At 37.7% G+C, this 19,374-nt stretch overlaps 2 protein-coding genes across 3 annotated transcripts in view; both read left to right on the forward strand.

Annotated features, from left to right (window-relative positions):
• slc38a3a (solute carrier family 38 member 3a) overlaps positions 1–4,037 on the forward strand; it is a 50,236-nt gene extending 46,199 nt beyond the window's left edge. Inside the window, exons 13-16 of one of the 2 annotated variants that reach the window (XM_084394712.1) lie at positions 280–404; positions 533–677; positions 1,249–1,352; positions 2,854–4,037. In XM_084394712.1, the coding sequence (XP_084250838.1) occupies positions 280–404; positions 533–677; positions 1,249–1,352; positions 2,854–2,958 (479 nt within the window). In that variant the 3' untranslated portion in view covers positions 2,959–4,037. The remainder of the gene's footprint in view (positions 1–279; positions 405–532; positions 678–1,248; positions 1,353–2,853) is intronic. The other variant, XM_084394711.1, reaches the window with a different exon arrangement.
• Positions 4,038–8,967: 4,930 nt separating this feature from the next.
• gnai2a (guanine nucleotide binding protein (G protein), alpha inhibiting activity polypeptide 2a) overlaps positions 8,968–19,374 on the forward strand; it is a 72,349-nt gene continuing 61,942 nt past the window's right edge. The window contains exon 1 of the mRNA XM_084395324.1: positions 8,968–9,813. Coding sequence (XP_084251450.1) covers positions 9,696–9,813 — 118 coding nt within the window. The 5' untranslated portion in view covers positions 8,968–9,695. The remainder of the gene's footprint in view (positions 9,814–19,374) is intronic.

A 19,374-nucleotide genomic window follows, 5' to 3' on the forward strand; every position in this document is an offset into this window, starting at 1 on the left:
CCCTAGATTGAATGAATCAACTAATTACTCAACAAATAATGAATTAACTCATTGTATTAACATTCATTTGTGATTAAATGTTTCTGTTTTTTAATTCAGTAAGTGATTCAATTCATTCAAAACTTCTTAGCTAGCAAATATTTGGCTCATTTAGGTTCAATACCTAAAAGTAGCAGTCTATTTAATCTCAGTATTTATTAAAGGATTAGTTCAAAATGAAAATTCTGTCATCATTTACTTACAAATCATTTAAATACAAATGATTTTATTTGTGTGTAGATAAGGTGGAAGCCGAGCTGTTGCACACCTACAGTCGAATTGACCCGTATGACACACTCATCCTGTGCGTTCGTCTAGCTGTGCTGACTGCCGTCACACTCACTGTACCCATCGTGCTGTTTCCCGTGAGTATTACACACTTACACACACACAAACTTGACCATTTTAAATAAACTTCATCTTATCCAGTTACAACTTTGTTGAGGAGTCAGGATTGGATTTCAGTATCTGTTTTCAATGCGTCTTTTCTCAGGTAAGGAGAGCAATTCAGCAGCTGTTCTTCGCAAATAAAACCTTCTGGTGGCCACGTCACATTGCCATAGCTGTCTGCCTCCTCACCCTCATCAACTTACTGGTCATCTTCGCCCCAAACATCCTGGGCATCTTCGGGATCATCGGTAGGTTTGGTGCTCTCGGCTCTTGAGTGATGTTGGATTCTCGATGGATTCTTTCGTTCTTTTGAAGTTCCATTAGTGTGAAAAGAGCGTGAGAGCAGCGTACTGGTCCATGGCAACCTCAAGGACCTCACATTCGCTTTTATCAGCACATGCATTAAAGTTTCAGACTGTACGCACAGTGCCAGTCGTGCATAAATCCCCACCAGCATTATTAATCGCCTTTGGAATGTGTATATAATTATCAACAAAGTCCCATTATACTTTCCCTTTATTACAATACATGATAGTTTCTCCTGATCTCATACTTAACTCGATAACACCAACTGTTTCTCCACTTCATGTGAGTTTTACCTACCTCAGAGAAGAATGGACATTATTGTTCTGCAAGGGCCCGACCACCCTATAACCTGAGAAATCTCCTTAAATGACTGAGACTTATGTAACTTGAACTGCTTTAACTAAAGATTTTCTGACACAGTTATGACTTATTCCTGAGGGATGAATCATGTTAGTGAAGGTTTAGGTTTATATTTAGCAAGTAAGTGTCTACATGTGTTTATTTGTTCCACAGGTGCCACGTCCGCGCCGTGCCTCATCTTTATATTTCCTGCTGTGTTTTACATCCGCATTGTTCCCGAGGAAGATGAACCCATGCGCTCACCGCCGAAAATCATTGTAAGTACTTGCAGACATACTGTATTCGGTTTCCTCCCATTCATCCATAGTGGGATCTGGTTTCTTGCCTCTCTTAGGAATGTAGATGCTTTGAAACCTTTCACACTTTTAGACTGAGATTCTATGAAAACTAATCATTCTAAGTGCTTTGTAAATCCCTCGGGTAAATCTTTGGTGTGACCCAAACTATTGAAAGCTAGTAAACTAGTTCACCTCAAGTTACAGCAAACTGCAGGAATCTGGAGAAGTTCCTGGAGAAATTCTAAGAAATGTCCAGGTTATTTTATGTCCAGCCTTTTTTAGGGCCATTAAGAATTATAAATTTTTTTTTTTTGCATTGTGAGATTGTTTTTCATGACAATCAAGCACATTTCCCCCCTCAATGCTCATTGTTGTGTTTTTTTGTTTTATTTAAAATTGCGTTGAAATTTGCAGTGAAAGTATGCAAATTTTGTATTTATTGAACCAGAGGTGTCAAGTAACGAAGTACAAATACTTCGTTACCTTACTTAAGTAGAAATTTGGGGTATCTATACTTTACTGGAGTAATTCTTTTTCAGACGACTTTTTACTTCTTAAAGGTACTTTAAAAAAAATTGGCCAATTACACAAACGGTTTAGATCTGAGTCCCGCCTCCTGAATACACATCGCTAAACTGATTGGCGTTGTGTTTTCTTTCTAACTTGTGAGAGGCTGTAGTCACATTTGGTTGTGCGAAGCACCAAAACTCCTCTGAAGGAAACCTAGATCCGGTAAGCGAGGCAGAAATCGGGGCAAATCGCGTCAAATATTGAGAGAGAGAGAGAGAGAGAGAGAGAGAGAGAGAGAGCATTAATTGCATTTTTTTCCTTACATTACTTTTACTTTTATACTTTAAGTAGTTTTGAAACAAGTACTTGTATACTTTTACTTGAGTAAAAAGCTTGAGTTGATACTTCAACTTCTACAGAAGTCTTTTTAAACCCTAGTATCTATACTTCTACCTGAGTAATGAATGTGAATACTTTTGACACCTCTGTTATTGAAACACAAATGAGTCAATGCTCGTCCCTGTGATTTCTTGCTCCGCACATAAAGAAGAGAGAAACATTTCTGATAAACTTTTAAATACATCATTAACAACTTTGTTCAGTTCGGGTCCGTAAAGAAGAATTTTTGTAAATGCGGTTTTCAGGAGTTAATTCGGTTGTAGAATGCGATTGTCACTCCCGTAAATGATTGAACTGTGTCTGTTCAGAACAGGATTAAGCCCTAAAAGGTGAATGACTACTGAATTTAGCCGCAGTGTGTACGTGGCCAGTGTGTTTAATTTTAAAATCACAAACATGAAAGTGGCACAATACAAAAGAAAATCTTAATGTTCTACAAATTAGCTTTGTTGTGTATGCTAAATTATTATTTTAGACATTTCTTCAGAATATGCACCCAATCAAATTTTTCATTTGCTTATTTCAATTACATGACAGTGTTAATAATCTTGCCTCTCTTCTTTTTTTATAGGCTGCTTGCTTCGCCATTTTAGGAGTCTTATTTATGATAATGAGCCTGAGCTTCATCATCATCGATTGGACGTCAGGGAACAGCAAAGGAAACAGTGGTCATTAGACCTCATCCTCTAATGGTTTATGCTTTTTCATTTTATTTTCGGGTCAGTAGTTGGGGAGGATGCAGAATCTCTCACTAGATCAGTCAGTGATCAGTCACTAGATTCCTAGCTTTAGTTGCATTCAATCAATGCATTATTTGGCCTTGTGACCTGCATGTGCTGTAAATGGGGTGTTGACCCATCTCAGGCCGGCATAAATTCAATTTAAAGTCATGAAAGGGCATGGAAATATTAATTTTAAAGCTTAATATGTGGGGAGAAGATGACCAGAACTAGAACATCAAAAGCCCATAATAGTCAGTATGTGCCATAGTAACAGCACATGCAGTATGCAGGGTTTGCAAACAAAAGGGATTTTGCATTCTAACCAAACGGACTCATCAGCTGGTCCAACCTCCCATCCATCCCTCAATATCATGACCTTTCACCTTTACCCCTCGGCCACATTCACAAGAGATTAGAATCACAGTAAGTGCTCAGTTCTGATGGGAGGAATGGTGGTTGTTAAATTGTTTATTTGATCATATCTCATGTTAGATATAGCAATACTCTGTGCAATAGTACTGTGCGATATCTGACACTGAAAGGCTGTTGAGAGGCAACACACGACCTCGTCCCGAATCCAGACTTGATTTGGCTGCAGTCTATTACACAATTTCAAATTTATGCAAATTGTACGTATAGAACAGATGTACATGTCACATTTTTATATGGATTTATAATGTTTATCCTTTCTACAGTATTTAGAGATAAATCTATTAGCAGGTATATGAGCATACATATATATATATATGATATAGAAAATAGACGAGTATTCCAATTCATCTGGTCCTCTCAAGAATATCTATCACATCCCTTTACAATATTTAACTGTTCAGCTTAAATGGCATCTTTAAAAGATTCAGATCTAAAAAATTATGGTGAAAGGCACGTTTTGAATATTTTAATAAATACTGCTGGTTGCAATGGGAAAGCACAGATCGGAAAGCACAGTTAATCGTAGGGTCAGTTTGTAATGGTCTCATGAGTCCTGCTGACAGACTGATTTTTGAAAGACTCTCTGGATTTATAAGCAGAGAAAACCAAAAAAGAAAAAGAAAAAAAAAACATTCACAGGGTCTTCTCCTTGATTGGAGAAACAAATATTGTGCATTGGTGCACATAAACGTTTTAGTTCCAGGGCAAATGGCGTACATGTGGGTAAATGTTGCTCAGTGGAAAGCTGATCGTATTAAAATGTTGCTTCTAGTTATGCTATTAACCGAACCAGACGGATGATTTCGGAGATCGGTTCCCGATCACAGGGTCATTTGGCGATTATTGAAACCTTAAACTGTAGCACTTTCATTTGAAGCACAACTTCCGCTCAATCTCTTGACCTAGTGACCCAGTTACGACATAATCATAGATTAATAATATATTTTGTAGACAGATATATGAACAAAGCATATGTACTACTAACTGTAAATTGTTTGAAGGAAAAAAAAACAAGTAATGTGTGGATGTTTAACATGGTACATCATGAATATTTTAATCTTTGTAATTGAAACTCGTCATCCTAAAATACTATAAATCAAGCACTTACTGGCCCATAATGATCTAAGTGGTAACACTGTGGTGTTTAATTGTGTGTGAATGTGTGCGTTCTCTCCTCTTTATGCTTACGGAGAAAGAATATTTCAGTCAGTGAATGTACTGTAATGGACCGTCTAAATGAGATGTGCATTTAAATTGTGGTACTTTTTAATTCATTTTGTCTGTTTAATTAATGTTTAATGGATAGGCCAGCCACACATATAAATAAATCATCATATCTGTGAACCAGTATCAGCATAATTACATATCTTTGATATCTTCTTTCAGTGTTTTAAATGTCTCTGGTGCTGCATCGAGGGCCTGTCTGACAGCAAAGGCACTGTAATATATTCCAAATTACAATCTGTACTTCCTTTTCCAGGCGGTAAAAAAAAAAAAAAAAAAAAACATCCTTGTTTATCATGGCCAGATGCTTCATTTCCCTCTTTGTGGTTTTTTGGATATACAAAGAGAAATGAGTGATTTACTGATTAAATATGTGTATGATTTCTGAAGTGCATCAGTGAAATAACCCATTGAGATCATGGTTAATTTTTTTGGTAAAGAAGCCTTTATTTGTGTGTTTTGGTGATGGTGACATGTTGTCTGTAGTGGTTTAATGCCTCACACACCAATGTGGTTTCTCAAGCACAAAAGTATCCCATTGTTTTAGCAGTGTATGTTAATGTGTGTTTACAAGCCTGAGAACTAAATGTGCCAGTTGTTAAAGAATTGCCAGTATCTGTCCTTATCTAATGGCTCAAAATGATTCCTGATTGCTGAAGATGAGTTTGAAACAAAAGATCATTTCCCTCCAAAATCATATATATAGATAGAGAGAGAGAGAGAGAGAATTTCTTCTGAATTTGGAGTGAAATTTCATAGAGAGTGTAACATTGATTTCACGATGATGCTGAGTATTTGACTCCTCTCTGATGTATCCACTTCATAAATGATTGATTTAATGATGAAGGTAGTTAACCAGTTAGATCTTATTAACTTACTATTATATAGCACAAAGTAGAAATTTTTAGCATCGATGATGAATCATGCATACATACTTTTCCCTTTAGAAGTACAATCCGTGATTGCTGCAACTATAACATTAGCAGCGGTGCAGCAGAAACTGCCCTGACCAACAAGATCCCCCATAATGCTGTGCTTCCATCCCCAGACTTTCACACGCACCACTTTTTGTAGCTTCCGAGCTGACGCCTGGGCTGACGGCAGCACTTTTTAAGCACCTGCAGATTGTATGATCTCCAAATCTGCAGTGATTCACAAAATAGCAGAAGGGGGAAGCATTTAATTGTCTTTTTAGCAGTTGTGTACTTGTGTCCAGTCAGCGTGATGTTTCCCTTGTGATGTAATGAAAGTGTCATCTGTTTGTAACAGTTTATATGAATTCATTACTTACATGGCAGCATTTATAAATAATGTACATAAATGTAAACCCTTTATATTATAAGCACATCTATAGTTTATATATTGTAAATAGTCAGATGATGTTTAGTCGATGATTAAAACGTAATAATTTTTAAAAATGCTTTTTAAAAAGCCAGTTTATGTCTTTATTTTCTTTATTCTCAGTATCGAGTACATTGCTGGCATTTAATGTACTGTAAACAATGTTAAAATAAAAAAAAAAGAATAAATAATATTCATTCTTTCTTGGTTCAGTCTTCACAGGTGTATTTCTTATATTCATGTGAGTGTTTATATGATGTCTCTGTGGCTCATTGAACGTGTACAGTATGAATAAATGCTCTTTCGTTTAGCAGAGATATCTAAAACAACTTACATACACTAATTGGAGGTTGAGTCACAGTTCTCTGAAAGCAGATCTGACGTCTCAAGTTCCTGGGATCAAACCTGCTGATTTTTTTTCTTCCACCGTCACTCTTTTGTCTCTTTTCCTTCTTGCTGATTGTCCTCTTAAGTCTAAAGCTTGATGTCAAAACAGAATCTTACCTTGAAGCAGCAGTTTCCTGAAAACGGTTTACATGATGTGTTTCCTCTCATGTGAGAAAATGGGCAGTACATTTTGTGAAAAAATGTGTTACAAAAAACCATCCAATCTGACAGATACTCAGTTTTAATGTATAATGTAATCACCTCAATAGTTTTGATCTAATTATTCCAGCTGTTTACCTAAATGTGCAACCTGAATCCATAAAGTTTGGTACTTTTCCCACAAGGAATTGATGCCATTGTACTTTTAACTGTTTTGTTTACATGCTGAGGTTTAGCAGTAAGCTAGGAGAAGCTAACATTAGCTTGGAGGAGAAACGAGCAGTTTCAGCTTTAAAACTCAACAATCAAATAATCAATCGATCAATAATATACTTTAACGTTTTAATTAAAGAAATTACTTTGATAATTCTATGTTGGGCTGGTGTACAATATAGTGTCCGTTTAATTTCAGACACATGAGGGCGGTATGAAACACGGAGACAGCTCTATCTCTCTGTCGTGATGCTGTTTGCTTTAGCCAAACGATGGAAACACACTCCATATGGAAAAATCAGTGCGAGCATTTACTTTGAAAAGGTTTCATCTCCTGCCTAAGCACAAATCATACAGAACACATACTGCAATCAGTGCGTCAATATTGACATAGTCTCAACAAAAGAGATTTCTTACAGAGGCTCTAAAGAATGTCAATTGTTATTGAACGGCAAACCAGCGAAAAGCCAGCAACCATAGCCTACCCATCACACAGGCTCTTTTGTCAAAAGAAACATCCAATAAATAGTTACTCGTAAATAATAATTTTGCTTATTTATTTAAAATTTGCACATTTGGCAGATGCCTTTATCCAAGCCACTTAGCATATACTTTATCAGTTCATTTATTCCCTGAATCAAACCCCAGCTTTGGCATTGCTCTACTGCTGCCTGAGCTAAATAAATAAACAAACAAATACAATTATTATTTACATTTACGCTTTTGGCAGATGCTATTAACCTAACTTTGCATAAACTTGATCAGTTCATGTATGAAATAAATAAATACCACATTTAAAAAGAAAGTTTAAAATAATGAAAAATCATTTCAATTTTGGTTTGGTTAATATATTTCTGACTTTCTGACGGATTTAAAATCCACACCATTGAATGAAATATGAATAGGCTATTCAATGTTTAATTGAAAAAGTTCATTTGAATGTAAATATTTTCTGTTAACTGGCCTCTGTAAAAAATATTTTTCAAAGCTGTTATTGTTATTGTAGTACATTTTACAAGAAAATGCTATTTCAGTCTTTATACTTCTTAAATCTTAATTCACTGTGTTATTTCACAATTAAAAGGAATTTCACCCAAAAATGAAAATTCTGTCATTAATTACTCACCCTCATGTCGTTCCAAACCCGTAAGACTTTCGTTCATCTGCACAACACAAATGAAGATCTTTGTGATGAAATCTGAGAGCTTTCTATCCCTCCACTGACAGCTACGAAAACTTCCACTTTGATGCTTCAAAAAGTTCATAAAGAGATCATAAAACTAATCGAGTTGTTTATTTAAAATTTTCTGAAGAGACACGATCACTTTATATGATGAACAGATTGAATTTATGCTTTTATTCACATATAAAGCATTCCTCAACGTACACATCAGATCTGGTAAACGGAAGCTCAAGCATGTTTGCTTGATGTGTGAAAACCAATGAGGTTCATTCTCGTGTTACGCAGCACGTTTGAGCTTCTGCAAGAACCAATGAGGTTCATTCTCGTGTTACGCAGCACGTTTGAGCTTCTGCAAGAACCAATGAGGTTCATTCTCATGTTACGCAGCACGTTTGAGCTTCTGCAAGAACCAATGAGGTTCATTCTCGTGTTACGCAGCACGTTTGAGCTTCTGCAAGAACCAATGAGGTTCATTCTCGTGTTACGCAGCACGTTTGAGCTTCTGCAAGAACCAATGAGGTTCATTCTCGTGTTACGCAGCACGTTTGAGCTTCTGCACAATGAGGTTTGTTCTCGCGCATCAAGCAGATTTGGTTCAGCTTGTTTATGTTTGCTGACCAATGTTTATATGTTAAATAATAAAAGCCTGTCTGTTCATCATATAAAGTGATCAAGTCTCTTCAGAAAATTTGGACTAAACCGCTCAGTTCATACAGGTTAGTTTTACAATATCTTGATGGACCTTTTTAAGCATCAAAGTGGAAGTTTTCGTAGCTGTCAATGGAAGGACAGAAAGCTCTCAGAGTTCATCAAAAAGACCTTCATTTGTTTTCAGAAGATGGTTTGTAACGACATGAGGGTGAATAATTAATGACAGAATGTTCATTTTTGGGTGAACTATCCTTTTAATTGTGAAATTTACTAGCTGATTTGTCAGTGTGCTGCGGGAAAACTACATTTCCCATGAGCACCCGCGGTGGGCGTATCCGCGAGGGGCTGGCTGGCAGTGCGCGAGGAACCCAACAGTTCTAAACTGTCTTCTGCTGTGTGGCAGAGAGCAACTTCTCAGCAGACTGGGGTGTGGCGGCTTTGAAAACACTGAAAGAAATCAGAGACCGTTCAACGTTAGCTGCTAGCTGTCTAACGGCGCATATTATTCAAAACCATCGGCGATCACTGAAAGGACTAACCGAGGAAAACACCGGGATTTTTACATTTTCTGATTCATTCAGTTTCGCCGAGTTGTCTCATCGATCGGCTTGCTTTTCTTATACATGAGCACAAGGGGTTGATCTCAATTTTCTTTGCTAACTTTTTTTTTTTTTTTTGGGATATGTGGATATAAGTTTTTTTCCCCTCCCTATTCGCGTGATGTAAAACTCCAGCGTCTGGCTAACGTTACTTGGTTTCTCCTGGGAGCCTTAAACGTCAACAATTTCCAGGTGGTGTTCTGATCTCAGTCAAATAACGTTATATCCATTTAAATATTTCTCCCAACCCCCCAGACGTCTTTTGAAAGATTATTCGGGCGCATAAAAACATCAGTTTTGGATCTACTAGTGTCTTAAGGACATTTCCTTTCCCTGGCAGTTTTTTTTTCTTTTTTTTTTCTCAAAGCCAAAAGAGGAAGTTAGTCACGGAAGACTATTTAAAAAAAAAACATACAGTCGCTTTAAAAGGGTAATACCTTTTATTTTTTTCTCCTAAATCTATACTCATAAATCCGTAGCCCTGAAGCGCGCATTCGGAACCATGGGCTGTACCGTGAGCCAGGAAGATAAAGCCGCGGCCGAGCGATCCAAAATGATTGACAGGAATCTTCGCGAGGACGGCGAGAAAGCCGCCAAAGAAGTGAAGCTGCTGCTGTTGGGTGAGTGACGAATCACAGATAACGGTCAGCGACTCGTTGCTGCAACACATATCACATTTTTAAGCACTTTGCCATATCAGTAAGTGGCAATGAGATTCAAGAACTTCTTTTAAACGTGTTTGAGACAGAAAGGGAGATATTCTTGCAGAGTTTGAGGGCAGGTTTCTAGGTAATGTGTGTGTGTCAAGTTTCCTCCTCAGGTGTGGCCTGCAAGAAACTGTCAACGGATTTGAAGAAAATGTAAACTACGATAGCGCAAGCGTTTACGTGTTTAGCAACTTAAATGTTACATGCTTTTATAATTCTTGTATTTAAGTTATTATTATAATTTTTTTTAACCGAAAGTATTACCTGAGGCATGTAAGTTACAACATTTATTGAGGCAAACTTGTCATTTGAAAAGCTTAGTTAACGTTACCCAAGAAACTGTGATGAACATCATGAAGAAATGATGACGTTCGTTTTTGGCACTCAACAAAAAAATTGGCATTATTTCCTCACAAAATTACTCTACCAGTTAAAAGTGTATACACACACCTACTCTTTTTGTAGTTATGATTATTTCCCAAACTTTAGAGTAATAGTAAAAGGCATCAAAACGATTTACTCACCCTAAAGCCACCTTAGGTGTATATCAATTTCTTATTTCAGCCAAACAAAATCAGAGATATATTACAAATATCCTGGCTCTTCTAAGCTTTATAATGGGAGTGAATGGTAACTTGGATTTTGAAGCCCTAAACAGCATAATCATAAATGGAATCCATACGGTTCCAGGGGGTTAATAAAGGCCTTCTGAAGCAAAGCAATGCGTTTTCGTAAGAAAAATATCCGTATTTATAGATTACAGGATACGTTTTAATATAAATCAGATTGTGTTTGACTGAAAAAAGAAAGTCATATACACCTAGGATAGCTTGAGAGTGAGTAAATTATGGTATAATTTTCATATTTGGGTGAACTAACCCTTTAAATGCCACAAATGTTTCAATATCTGACCCAAATCATCCATTGTAAGGATGAAATTTTGATCAAAAAGTTGTAAAAGACCCTGAGAAACAAATTCACTGTAGTGTTTCCTACATTTTTTTTTTTGACTGGTAGTGTATGTATGAAACTTTCTCAATCACAGAAAACCAGAAGTACGTCAAAGATTTGGAAACGGGTTATTTCAGTGTGACTGAGGGGAGAGGTTGAGGGAATGTTTTGACAGTGCCTGTGATCACTCTCAACATCCCTTGTGGTGCAGCATGGCCACACACACTCACACTCAGCATGCACTTTGGCCTGGTCCGAACTGTGTTTTGACAGAAATGCAGGAATTCTGTGGGGGGATGTTTTTGGAAGGCTTCAAGCCCAAACAGAAGCCTGGAACATGCACCCTGAACCAAAGAAAGTGTTGAAAGTACATTTTTGGCAGGGGTTGTGTATTGTACTGCTTTGCGTGTTTGCTAAGGACTCTTGCTGGGAAATGAAATACTTGGTGTGGAGCTTTTTATTGTGCGTTCTAAAGCCTTTTGAATTTTACTTTATGAACTCAGAAAATTGCTTTGGCATACCACTGCGTTGGCTTAAAAAAATATATGCGAGGGAGACAACGTTGTGAACGGCAGTCGTTTTGTATGTTTTCTTCTCTCTCACATTTCATATGTCAGACAAAACCTGTTAGTTATCTTTCATGAGGGTGTTTGTCCCTCAAACACCAGCAAGTTGGATTTCAAGCAGTGTCCAAAATTAACTCTTTAGTGGAGGGTGAATTTAAAAAGTACGAAATACGAATATTTCTTACAGGCATTAAGCTTGTCAATTGTCTGACTCTGAATCATTTTAGTGTGTTTTTATCCCATCAAAAACTGAATTATTTCGTTATTCCTTTCATATGATAAACACTTCCAGCATCACATACAAGATGAGCCATTTTCCATGCAAAAACCTGAAAACTCATTTTGATTCTGCTCCTTAATTTAGTTTTTTGTATCTTTTATGTGAGAAATATTCCACAAATGTGCCATGGAGAATCTTTAGGTGTCATAGAAATGTATGATGGTAACATTCCCGCTGAGTTTTTCCAATTCAACCTTTAATTTGAGTAATAAATTTAGACGCTTTCTTATTCTAGTGAGTCAGTTTTCTTGTCAGTCTGCAGGACACCTACCCTACTCAGTTAAGTAACCATGACCAATCCTAATAATGTTTCCCTTGTCAGTTACTACATTTAATTGTAGTTCTCAGTGGGCTGTGTTTTAATAGCAGATCTGGAGAGTAAACACTAGGTTAGGGATTTGAGTCACTGTCTGAGGAGGTTTAAATGACGCACGTATAGACAAGTCACTTCCCAATTTAAAAGTAACGAGTTACAACATTGAACATGATAATTTTACATACTAGTTTTTTAGGGCACATGCAATCTTATTCCCTAGAATCACCACCAGTTGCTCAAAAATGATTGCGTTTTAATCCCAAAACTACTTCTGATGCCAGGAAAAGACCTCTGGTTTGGGAAAGTTGGTTGAGTTTGGAAAAGACGCGGTCGGTCTCACACGGGCCGATGTCTCAACCTCTGTTCCACCCCTCTGGTCTTTCCAAAGTCAAACTTTTGGTTCAGAGGGGAGTGTTGCATGGCTTGGATGGATGATGGACTATTTTTAGCTCGAGGCAGATGTAGGGAAAAGTTGTATTTCCAGGCTCCCTGTGCTCTGAGTTTAGGCTTTTAACTTTACCTCCCCTGAACGTCTTTCTGAAACGCCGTTAACAATAAAATTGTGCAGACTTTTCTGTGTTTTTGTTCCTCTTAATTCCAGGAATGATTCTTTAGCTCGGCTTACCCTTTAAGTTGTCTGAACTTTGATCAAATTTAATCTTTCACAGTGAATTCCAGCACATGGCTGTGTTTATTTATTCTAGTCCTGGATTGTTCTAACTGCCTTTGTTTTCCGCTTTTACTGGCTGAGGGAAATATTCATTTGTGCCATTGCACTCATCATCCTCGATGCACAGACAAGTCTGAACATCTCTTTGCTTGCAGCATGAGTGTACGTGAAATGTGTACTTTCGTTCTTATTGGGTTAAATGCATGAAAAGTCATGTAAAAGGAGTAATATTTCATGTTTAAATTAATTTGTTGAATTATTTTCCGGAGTCACTGCGCTGTAATTTTACTCTTATCAAATTGCAAAAGAACATAGTCAAGCATGCTTCTGCATCTGTGATGCTTCCATGATCCCATTTAATAGGTTTGACAGAACCTGTTTAACTGATGCGTGCTTTCGCCTCTTTGCTTTAGCCACCGGGCTTAATAGCGTTGATGGTGATAAATAGAGCGAGGATAACTCCCAGAACACAATCACTCATCCTGTGTGCTGTTTCGTTTTCACACTCTTACTGTACTGACAGATAAATGCCGACAGGCTTTTGGCAAAAGGCCCCAAAACAAACAAACAAACAGACACAAAAACCCATTAAGCCCTTTTGGGCTGGAAAGATGACTGCAAACTGGAACTGTTACTGTCTCCTGTCAGCATGGCTGTAATGGTCCTTCACCACATGGAAATCACGCTTTGCATTTACACACCTTATTTGCCTTCTCTGTTGATCGCTCAGTGGAAAAAGCCGGCCGGTCTGTTTAGGGTTCCGCTGTCACGGGTCTAAAGGCAGGTTAAACGCATCTGGCCCCAGATGATTATGCTTATAATTAGTTGCAAGAATGAGCTGATTTATTATGTTTGGTGGTGTATAGTTATAATGTAGGATTGAAGGCCTCCACTATATGATTATAGTAATAGCAGGCTGTGTGGATATGTGTGTGTGTGTGTGTGATCTCTTACTGCTACTGACAAGGCTGTGTCTGGTTCTTATTCTGCATTTTTAGTAATGGAGACTGAATGCCCTGCTTTTCCTCTCGGCAGAAGATATTGTGAGGGGTATCGGGTTTAAGTAGGTTGTTTATATTTACTTTGGTCTCTAGCATTTGCGTTCAGGGTTTATATCTGTCTTTTGGCACATCTCTTCTCTGTTCTGCTGATAGGGTGACCAGATGATTATGAAAAAAAACCTCATGACACATAGGGGGCGTGGCCTGGTCAGTAGAGCGCATATTCTTCTGGCAGCAGACCTGATTTTGAGTCCTGACTGGTGTGATTCAAGCTAAAGAACAGAAAGGAAATTTAAAGAAACATAGTTTTTTGCAAATGACTTGATAGATCTGATCTTTGGACGCTGCAGTGAGTTGATACGCATGACAAAGTTGAAGTTTTGTTGTTCTGAAATCATCTTAAGATTTTTTCATCAAAGATTGAGTAGTTTGTTTGTTATAATAAAATGTGTGCAAATATGCACATGCACACCAAGCAACAGATGTAGTTCTTTGGGTATTTTATGTACAGTAAGTAGGCTTTCATGTATTTTGTCCAGGTCTGATATTTAATATTTATTGGTCTGGGGCCGTATTCACAAAGCATTTTATCTTACCACTAGTAAGAGTACTCCTAAATCGCACTAAAAGATTTTAGCTAGGAGTTTTCTCTTAAAAGTTATTCACAACGCCTTTCAGACCTACTCTTAGTAAAGAAAAATGACAACTCTTAAACTAAGAGTGAGTCTTCGTTGCAATGGATGACGTCATTATTCATGCACGAGCTTGACTGGAGTGACCACCTTGATTAGCTGATGATTGTAACGCGGGAATGATTCCAAACACCTCCCCTACGATGATGAGTGACAGGTCTGAGAATGCGTGCGCTACACAAGTAGTGCGAAGGACGGAAGATGATGAATAACTGAATAAATAGCCTAAATGAATAAAGAGTAAGGCAAAACAAATAGCCTAGTAGCCTAATGAAACATATGGATTGATGCAATATCTTTGCAACATTAATTAATCTGTCACTATACGCCTCTGCCTACGTTTGCAAAGAGAAGAACATTTTAATTTGATTCACAATGAAACGCTACAATTAGTTTACATGCAATGAGTAGCCTAGTTTTGGTTGTTGTTGGTGGCGTTATTGCATCCCTAGTTATGCCTACAATGCAAAATGGTTCCCTCGCGATTGGAAGCTCCTGTAGCCGCCGCATATACGCATTTCAAAACATCGCAACGTGAAATGCCACAAAAAGCTGTTTGTGAATAGGTCTTAGTGAGTTAGGAGTCGTCTCGACTTCTTTTAAGCTGTCCCTGGCTTAGGTGCTACTTTTAGGGCTAAAATGCTTCGTGAATTATTCTGTCAAAAAAATTAGGAGTCCTAAAGTTACGAGTGACACGCCCATTATTTTTAGGAGTTGCTCCTAAATTCGCCAGTTAGGAGCTACTTTTAGCCTTAAAATTCTTTGTGAATACGGCCCCTGGTCACTATCCACCAAAGACATGGAAGGACTACAGTTAGATCAAATCACTAGATTAAACTTAGACTCGACAAACCATTTACAGAATTTGGAAAACTTTCCCTAACTGCTGTGCTCTTGTTAATTTTGGGTTTGGAAGTAGGCTAGTTGATTATTAAGCTATTCTAATGTGAAAAATGGCCTCATAATGCCCTTCTCGCCAGTTTGCATGCTCTGATGAGCAGTGCATATCAGACTGATGAAATCAAACTGCATCTGTCCTCAAAAGGTTTTTTATGTCAGGCAAGCTCAATGGTCCGTCACAATGTTCTCAAGTATTTCCTCAAAGCAAGGTCAGAATGCTCATTGAGTCCTTTGGCTCCAGAATTGTTTTTGCTCTGACGCAGTGGCTATGTTTACGTGCACAACTTTTGTGTCAGTCGGACTGAATTCATTCCGATTAATGAATCTGAATGTAGTGTTTACGTGAACGCTAAACATGCGATCAGGCTGATGTGCGCTTTTATATGTCACAAGCTTCAATCGTAGGGCTGCACGATTTGGGGAAAATGTCATATTGCGATAATTGAGGTCAATATTGCGATTGCGATATAATAAACAAATGGTTTCATGAGTCAACTTGCTTGGTTCTCAAGGAAAATAAATGCACACACAGATTAGTGATAATCTGCCTAAAGAAAAAAGTTCTTTAGTCAAGAGCAGTGAGTGTTTTTCTCTGTTCCCTTTGTTCTTTGATTAACTTTAGCGACAGATATAATTAGTGGCTACTGTGTAGGCTACTGTCCCTTTAAGACCAGCTGCTGCTGGCAGAGAAGCGGATCTCACACGCGCCTCATTCTCTCACGAGTCACAACTCTTCACGTTCATCATAAGACTACTCTTATGTTATGAAGATACTCGACAAAAATACATTTTGGCATAATTGTGTGTGTTATTGTTCGTTCAAGCTCGAAAGAGAACTGTATTCTGACTTGCTGTTTTGTACGCACGCACGATATTAGCACGAGTCTTGTCAGGACATTCACTGACAGCGCGTTCTTTTTTTGTCTTATCGCGCATGAATGGTTTAAAAGCATTTGCATGAATAAGAGCGGGATCATGTAACACTAGGCTATAGCCAAAGGATGCCAAAAATTAACAGATGCTGCGTTAATTGCGTTAACAGCGCTAATTTGTTTATTTAATATAAAATCGCAGCAACCGTTGTGCCGTGTCGTCTATGGATGAGAATCCGAAACAAGGACTGTTGGGACTGTATTTATGTGACACTTTATTCAACAGGAAGAGCAGCTTGTTCCACACGTCATTACGCTATTTCTACGTCATTCTACGGTTTTCAATCCGATCAAGTGTTTACATGTTCTCCGGATCGGATTAGAAAAGGAATAAACCACCACTTTCAATCCGATCGAAATTTCATTCTGATCGATTAATGGGTTTACACGAAGGCTTTTCAGTCCGACTGAGCCGTCAATCCGATCACTAATGGATTATTTGGTTGCATGTAAACGTAGCCATTGTTTTTGCTGCTTTTGCATTATTTTTGCTTTCAAAATAATCCTTTCAGTAACCTGGCTAGAGGACCAGCGCATTGTTGAACTTATTCAACATTAACTGTGGGGCAGTGAAGTATGACACTTACTTAGAAAGTCTTCTGGATTCCTAGAAGTTGCTTGTTGGTGAGGTCAAGGGTTGTTTAATAGGCTATATTCCATACAAAGTGGCTTAACTTTTTAAGTGATCCGTTTGGTACCAAAATATAAACAGTGTATCGTCACAGAAAAACCTTGACCAGTTTTTCTATCACTAAGATACAGTGATATATGAGTTAAAGGGGCTTTCATCAGTGTTTTTAATGCGCTTGTGAATGTATAATTAATCAGTTAGCCTATGCTTATGCATATACCTCGATATGCTTTAAATAGTTTTTGCGTTCTATCAGTTTGATTAATCTCAGCCACTAAATTACTGAATCTCATAGTGGTTATTAAAATTTGCAAGTGCAAAAAGAGTAACTGCTCTTTTTCTCTGTAGGCTAATCTGCTGAATGCTTCATGGGATTTTATCATGCATTAACAGCTTTTATCATTTGTAACAGCTTTGTATGAAGATCAGACTGAAATTAAATGTATTCACTGAAAGTCTTGCTTTCCGCCATAGCTCTCAAATCTCACTCACATTTGAGTCCAGTCCATTCAAATATAGGGGGCAAGTTTGACATCAGTGACTATAAAATAGCTTTTGCTTTATAAAGAAAATTAGTTTAATGGTAAAATGGCATTGATGTCAAACTGAGTCATTGACATCAAACCAAAGATGTTCTATATATTGTAATAATTAGACCATTGTTGCATGAATGAATACATGAATATTAGCTACCTTCATGATTTGTATTATCTTAGAACTGTAGATTTTTTTAAATATGGACATATTTAATCCTCTGATAACAGATCACTCTAAATTGTAATGTAGAAACATTAGAAAATAGGCCTATGTATTGTGAAAAATTGAATTGAAACCTGGTGAACCATCTTGACATGCTCTATTTGAATGGATGTGATCACAAATGGCATGAGAGTTCGTAAGCAATGACAGAATTTGTGGTGTTTTGTAGCAAAACACTCAGGAATCGATGTTGATCAAACCCATTGTGTGCATGTAGCCTATCATCTGTGTGTTCAGATTTTATTCCCTCAGGCCCCAAAACCAGACACATTCTTTTCACATCCATGATAGAAAACAATAGTGTTGATGATAATGACAAGTTTTACAGACAAGCAGTCTCTCGCAAACCCAACTGGGATTTCCTTTCTGACCTTTTATGTTCTCCTCTGAACCGATTTGATTAAAGTCTTTCTATTTGCTCTTTAGCAGCTTTCCTTGTAGGGTTCGAGAAGTGAAAACTGTCCCTCGTTGGATGATAATGTCCATCTGGCTCCATTTTACACCAGGACCAGAGCTTGCTCGCTTTGCTCACCTCTAAGTGGGAACACAGCACTCTGTCACACTGCTGTAAGAGCAAAGAGAACGTTGGCATAGATGTGCGAGGTGCCCGGAAATTAGGAGTTGGATCATGGACACTGGCCCGGCCATCTGTTTGTGTGGGACAAGGTGGTGTTGATGACATTGTGCAGACCTGCTCTTTGCTGGTTTGCTGACATAAAAAATGGCAAATGGTTGTGCAGCATATTTTACTATCCTTTGAATGCATGAAGTTAAAGATGGAACTTGTTGTATATGTGATGGAATATAGTGTATTTTTATTGTATATATATATTATAATATGGAATATATTGTATTTTTAAACAGACCAGATACGTGCCTGCCATTCTGTAAACGAACGTCTGCATGAGTGCATCACTGAGCGCTTTGTTTACTTCAAATCTGACCCATAAGAACCAGTAACGACATGCAGCTATTGTAAACGGCGATGACTGAGAAAGCCCATGGTGGAAAAAGCGACTTATCTGAAGTCTTTGCCGGAGGTGACTGAAATGCACTGAACAGAAGTTCCTCTAACCTCTAACGTCATCAGGAAGGTGAAAGGTCATCTCTATAGTGGGTTTACATTTGTTTTACCTCGGGAAATGGCCGACAGATTGCGTTTCATCTTATGTATCCAACGTCCTTTATTCATTGAACATTGGGGTTATGATGTGTGTAACTAAGGTAGGCTGCTCATGTGCCTTGTGGCAGAAGCCTCTCATTCGTGGATTGTTACGCTGACAAGATGTCTCCTTGGGCTAGAACAAACATGATCTTTACAGAAGCATGAGCAGGGGTGATTCTTATCTTGTGGATCTGGAGTAATAGCCTATGTTTTATATGAATGCTTTTATGTACTGCATTGCTGTTAAAGTGAACATGAAATGAAAATTGACACCATTTACTTACACATTAAATGACACGTCTTTAGCCTTATTATAAATGATTCATCAGGCCATAGAGAAAACGTCATACTTGTGTATCAAAATGTCATCAAAACAACGGATAAAATCAAGCTGCTATAGACTACCATTTAAAAAAAAATATATATATTTTATGCTCACCAAGACTGCATTTATTTGATAAAAAAAAAAGTAATATTGTGAACTTTTTTTTATCTAACTGTCATAACTCCAGTCTTCAGTGTCACATGACATGATCATTCAAATATACTGATTTGGTGCTCAAGAAACATTTCTTATTATCATTGCTGAATACAGTTGTGCTGCTGTAAAA

The sequence above is a fragment of the Rutilus rutilus genome (genome assembly GCF_951802725.1).
Source record: "Rutilus rutilus genome assembly, chromosome: 22".
NCBI classification, from domain to species: domain Eukaryota; kingdom Metazoa; phylum Chordata; class Actinopteri; order Cypriniformes; family Leuciscidae; genus Rutilus; species Rutilus rutilus.